The sequence below is a fragment of the Prinia subflava genome, chromosome 7 (genome assembly GCF_021018805.1).
Source record: "Prinia subflava isolate CZ2003 ecotype Zambia chromosome 7, Cam_Psub_1.2, whole genome shotgun sequence".
NCBI classification, from domain to species: Eukaryota; Metazoa; Chordata; class Aves; order Passeriformes; family Cisticolidae; genus Prinia; species Prinia subflava.
This window is the reverse complement of record NC_086253.1, coordinates 11,289,030-11,295,029: the sequence shown is the minus strand read 5'-3', so window position 1 is coordinate 11,295,029 and position 6,000 is coordinate 11,289,030. Positions and strand designations below refer to the sequence as shown.

Genomic DNA, 6,000 nt, shown 5'->3' with positions numbered 1-6,000 from the left:
ACCTTTACAGTATAGAATTGGTGTCAGCAGGGTCATGGTGGCAAGTACTTCTGAACAGGTTTACCCAAGCCTCTCACAGTTCATTCAAGCATAACTTGCCTGTATCAAAGCTTGACTAATCATGGGTTTGCACTGCTTGACAGTGAACCAGTGGCACCAACACAAGTTCAGATTTTTCTGTGTTTGCTGCCCTCACACTTCCAGCTTCAGTGCAGACATGAGAGGTGTGAGGTGACGAGAGTGCTTATATCCTCGGTTCAGATGCAGGACAGCTTTATCTTAGCACCAGAGAGACATGATCGCTGACTCTAGGTGCGAAACGCATGACCTTTGCAGAAAAAAAAGCAATGCCGAGTTGCACAGATTATGAGGAAACACGACAGCTCTGCTCCTGTCAGGTGCTGACTGCTCGGAATTTCGGTGTGGGGGTAGAGCAGGGTGTGCACAGCTCCACCACGAGAGCAGCGAAAGGGCGCACTTTGAGACGGAAAGTGAAGAGAATGGAAAGACAAACATACAAAAATCGCGATTACCACCCTAGAGCCTCCACTTTGGACATTACAGAGCGTAATGCCAAAGCTCCATAGAGCTAAGGACACACCTGCACATGATACCTGCACATGATGCCTCCACACGCTCCGTAGCCCACACTTGTAAACCCACTGAATTTGGGGATTTCCTCCTAAACGTAGGCGGCACCACGAGCGCAGCCCGCCCACCCGCTGCCCCCAGGGACGGCCAGGGACGCTCGCCGGCCCAGGCAGCAGCGCGGGCCAGGCTGCGGCGCCCGGCAGCCAAAGAGCGGCCCCGCCGAGCGTACGGCTCCTCGGAACGAGCGCCCTGAGCCACAGCCCCGCTTCCCTCCCTTCCAGGGGCTCCTCGGAACGAGCGCCCTGAGCCACAGCCCCGCTTCCCTCCGTTCCAGGGGCTCCTCGGAACCAGCGCCCTCAGCCACAGCCCCGCTTCCCTCCGTTCCAGGGGCTCCTCGGAACCAGCGCCCTCAGCCACAGCCCCGCTTCCCTCCGTTCCAGGGGCTCCTCGGAACCAGCGCCCTCAGCCACAGCCCCGCTTCCCTCCGTTCCAGGGGCTCCTCGGAACGAGCGCCCTGAGCCACAGCCCCGCTTCCCTCCGTTCCAGGGGCTCCTCGGAACCAGCGCCCTCAGCCACAGCCCCGCTTCCCTCCGTTCCAGGGGCTCCTCGGAACCAGCGCCCTCAGCCACAGCCCCGCTCCCGCGGCGCCTCCGCCGCTGGGCCAAGCGGGCACCACCGCCCGCCCCTCCGCGGGCGCTGAGGCGATCCAAAATGGCGCCCGGCGGCGGCCGCCGCTCGCCCCGCTCCGCGCAGGCGTTCCCTTCCCTTCCGCGGCGGGCGGCGCTTCCCCCGGCGCGCCGGGCAGGGGCAGCGGGGGCGGGGCGGGAGGAGTCCGAGCTGCGGGGGCTGGAGCATCGCCGGAGGAGCCCGGCACCTGTCCCGCCGCCAGGTGTGCGCCGCCCGCGCCATGGGAGGCCCCGCGCCACGCCGAGGGGGCGCCCGGCGAGGGGCGGCTGCTCCGCCTCAGCCGCGCTGAACCCGGCGCTGCTCGGCGGGGACCGGAGAACAGCGACATGGACCGCCCGCCGCAGCCGCCGGCCGCCTCCTAGTCCCGCAGCAGCGGCTGTGGGGCCGGTCGGGCATGGCCCAGCGTGACGAGAGCGACGGAGAGCAGCGCTACCCCGGTGAGGCGTCCGGGCTCCTCGGGGTTTTCCTGCTCGGGCGGCGGCGCAGCCCTGGCGGGGCTGGAGGTGCTGGTGGTACCTGTTGGTTTGAAGGGCAGAGCCCGGGGCAGGCGGGGGCAGCCTCAGAACCGAGGGGCTGCGCTGGCCACGGCTGCTGACTTGCCCCGCCCGTGGCCACGTTAAAAAGTTAAGAGGAGCAGGTGGGCTGAGCCTTCGGAGTGGGTCAAAGATCGCAGAGAACTTCCTCAAGGCTTTGTTGTAGCTCTTTTTTACGGGTTGTTTCAGTTTCTTTGGGTTGTTTTGTAAGCGAAGGCCGCTCGCTCGGAAAGCTTCGCAGAGCGGGTCGGGTTTAGCCCGTAAGAAGGAAGGAACCTTCATCTCGCTGCCTCTCTTGCAGTCCAGGTCTCCCTGGCAATTCCCAAAGACCAAACAAAACTACATCTCACGGCAGCTGAAGTTCTCCTGACGTTGCTGCTAGTTTAATGTGGTTCACAGAGTTTTCAGTAATAATGGTGTGTGGACGGTAAAAGCCGTGTAAAGCGCTCCTGGAGCAGAGGCTTTAGCAGAGCACTGTAACTTGTTTGTATTGCGTGCCTGACAGAGCAAAAACAGTCGAAAAGCGGTGAATGGCTTACTTATGATTACTCTCCGAGCACTCTGCTCTGAAGCCAGAATTTGTAAAGCTCACGCTTCTAAAAGGTTACCAGCTGAGTGTTAGATAACATTCATCTTGATTAAAAACAAACAAACATCAAAAAAAACCCCAACAAAACCCCCACTAGTTTCTTTTCTTTTTGCCGGTAAAGTTTTGGCAGTACTTACATAGGTAGCCTTAATTGCTCTATGTTTATATGTATATAAATCCTATGTTTAGTGTAAAAGCAGACTTTTTGTAGCTTCAGGAGTTCTTCACTTTTGACAATGCTGTGGCTGTTAGAACGTGCACTTAAATGGAAACGAGAAAGCTTTATTAAACAAAACTGAGTTTGATGCTCTTGTGCACCAAGGTCACCAAAGTTGCCCTTGATAACAGCAATGTGTTTCTTGGTACATGCAACAAAAATATTGTTGAAAGCATAGAGAATATAAACCGTTAATTAAAAAAGAAATTCCTTTAAGAAGAAAAAAAGTTGCAACTTTGTAATTGAAGAAATTCCCTGTTCTTAAAACTTGGGGAAAAATGCTGGCAGAAGTAAGTGTTGTAACTGTTGAAGAGATAATGTTAACTCTTTGAGAACTGAGCTGTGTATGCAGTCATTCCTCTCCTCATTCCTGCGAGGCAAGAAAATATAAAGTCTGTTCTGCAAATGGATGTCTTACTCTTGTTGCTTGCCTAAATTGCATCATAACTTTCTTGCAAACTTGGAATAATGGGCCTTGAGCTGGCATCTTTCTGGTTTTGTTTTGCTCTAATGGTTTGGCATCTTTGGCTTTTATATCAAACTGGGTTTAAAAGCCATTTTATTGTAGATCTTAGAAATTATAATCAAATATTACTTATTCCCTCTGTATGTTTGAGTGATATGCAAAGCCAAAATCTGTTTTAAAGCCTCTGGTTATTGTCAGAACATGCCTCCTTGCATGCTGTGATGAGAATTTGGGGAATGTGAGGCCACGTAGACAGCCCTACTGAGACAGATCAAAACTCCACCTGTCAGAAAAATATTTACCCAGGAGAGGGTCTGGAAGCAGAACTAATGTATGTTGATGTTTTCATGAAATTCGGATACTTGTGGTTTAGAGCCTTTCTGATCTTCTTTTTGTTTAGGAATCATCAGTGATTTTTTCATTCCCAAGCTTACATGTAAATCTCTGGCATCCAACAGTGTTGTGTGATTGTTGTGCAGATTAGCTGCCCTTGGTGTGAATAGTTGTGTCCCCGTGTTAATTTTGAACCTGGCTACAAGACTGTCTTTATCAGGTGCTCCTTAGCACTTGAATTGGAAGTGTTAATGAGTAAATAACATCTACCTGCACTCTCATTGCTGCTTGTGACCCTGGCTCTATTTTCCCTACTCCCTTTTCCTTGTTATTTCTTTTGGGATGTTCCCTCCTATGAGACGATGTTCTCTATAAAACATAGGATATTAAGAATTTAAAAATATTGATTTTATTTAGATCATAATCTATTTAAATGAACAATGGGGATTATGAATCTTGTGCAAAATTGCACACTATTTCTCAATAGTTTATTGTACAGAGATGATAATGTTTCAACATAGTTATGTTAATAAATGCTTCGTGGAAAGAAGTTAGCATTGGAGTACATGACAGAATATTTAACATCAATTGACAGATTTTGCACTTACCAGTGAGGTAATAAATATCACTCCTTCCTTAAAAAAAAATCCTGCAACAACTTAACTCAAAATGAATCAAGGAGTTCCCATGTGTGTTCTTGACAGCTGATTGCATCTCAAGTTTTCATTTAAAGCCCTTGATGGGTACACTTCAAAGCCTCCCACAGTTTCGCTGAACTGTGTAAAACCTTTGTATCTTGCTGTTGCATAATTTGCACCAGCAAGCTGTAGTGTTGTATACTGCATTTCCTTGTTGCCTGTTTAAGGGATCTCTTCCTGTTAAATTTATTGCTTAAAAAATACCCAGTCAAATTAAAATAGCTTTAGTACCCAGCGTGGAATTTTCTTTTTTTTTTTCTTTTCTTTTTTTTTTTAATTCTTTTGTTTACAGTGTTTGGCCTCTTGAGCTGCTGTAGTTACTGCCTGTGCCAAGGTCACTTGAATGCTTACCATTTGTGAGCTTGGTTGGGAAGAGCAATGCAATTAAGCTAAGGACTGGCTGCTACTTGGGAAAATCATTGAGCAGAAGTAAAGGCAGTCATGGGAGGAATTCATTATGGGAACATGCTCATACTGTTTACCCAAACATCATCAAAGCTGTTCCTGACAGATTACATTTCTGTGTTTTGTTTTCTGGACTGCACTTTCTAGGTGCATTTATAAGTTTGAATTCTTGTAAGTCAAACCCCTTGGTTACACCGTTCTGAAGTATGTGTGTGTGTATATATATATATATATATATATATGCTTTAGAGTAACATCGGGGCTGGATGGGCTGTGGGTTTGAAGAGCAATGTGATGTATATGAAGGAATAAACGTGAACACAGGGAGAAGAAAACAGTCAGACTTACATTAGAAGAACAAGTGAATTCAATAAGAAGGTCTGAGAACAGGAGATTTCAGTGTGTACAACAGTAATTATATCTAATGCTCCATGTTATGTCTTATTTGTACACTTGAACTATCACTCGAGTTGACTTCTTGAGTATAGTTGGTTGCCTGCATTCAAGGATTGCTGTATAGGGTTGTTTATTGTTGGTTTGTTTGTTTGGTTGGTTTTTTGCCCTTGCAATTTTAATTTAGTGAATAGAGAATTCATAATGTACACAGTTGGTGTGCCAGCTATTTCAAGATATCACTTTAATTGCTGGAGATATAAACTTTTCAAACCATGGTAATATGAAGAAAAAAAAGTTGCTATAGCAACTCTTTAAGAAAAGAGTTCACACATCTTCACAAGCTTTTTAGTCAAAACAATATACTTGAAACCTTGCTTAGGCAGAGGATTAGGCATTGGTGCATTGATTGACTTGGATGGGTAGCATATAGTTGGCTGTAAAAAGTTCTGAAGAAATCTAAAAGATGAAATATCCAGGGTTGTTTCTCCTAGAGTTTTGTCTGTGCTTAAGAGTGGATTGACCTGGAGTTTCATATCTCCTAGCAAGTACGATTTGGATAGAAAGTTAAAGATTTAGTGTAGCATACAAAGTACAGTTGGATTCCTGAAGTTTCCACATGACTGAAAACTTGTGGGGAAAAAAAGTTCTGTTTGCACCAGTGAGATATGTTTGAAATGAGTTTTCTCTCACTCACTGCCTATTGGTATCATGATGCTAAACTGTATTGATGTTCTCAAATCTAAGAATGGACTGTGTGGCAAACCCTGGTTTTGGGCAGGGCTCAGGTCACATTAGCCAGGGGTTTAGTACTGCTGTGAGATAGCAGTTTTCACTGACATTTGAAAATGAGATGTTTTGGTTTTGTTTTGGGGTATGCGTAAATTTCTTTTTAAAAATAGAATGTGGAGATGACCTTCTAGAGATCTGGCACCTTTAATTAAGTGTTCTACTTGAGAGAGAATAGGAGTCCAGAAGCAGGAGACCAGGCTTCAGGAACAGAAGAAAAATCTGTCTAGAAGGCAGTCTGTTTGCAGGATGGAAGGAGTGTTCACTCATTCACACTTATCCCAGAGTGTTTCAGAGAG

The 6,000-nt window shown here is 47.1% G+C and overlaps 1 protein-coding gene across 2 annotated transcripts in view; it reads left to right on the top strand.

Moving 5' to 3' along the window:
- Positions 1-1,422: 1,422 nt before the first annotated feature.
- TBC1D14 (TBC1 domain family member 14) overlaps positions 1,423-6,000 on the top strand; it is a 62,327-nt gene continuing 57,749 nt past the window's right edge. The window contains exon 1 of one of the 2 annotated variants that reach the window (XM_063401582.1): positions 1,423-1,715. In XM_063401582.1, the coding sequence (XP_063257652.1) occupies positions 1,673-1,715 (43 nt within the window). In that variant the 5' untranslated portion in view covers positions 1,423-1,672. The remainder of the gene's footprint in view (positions 1,716-6,000) is intronic. The other variant, XM_063401583.1, reaches the window with a different exon arrangement.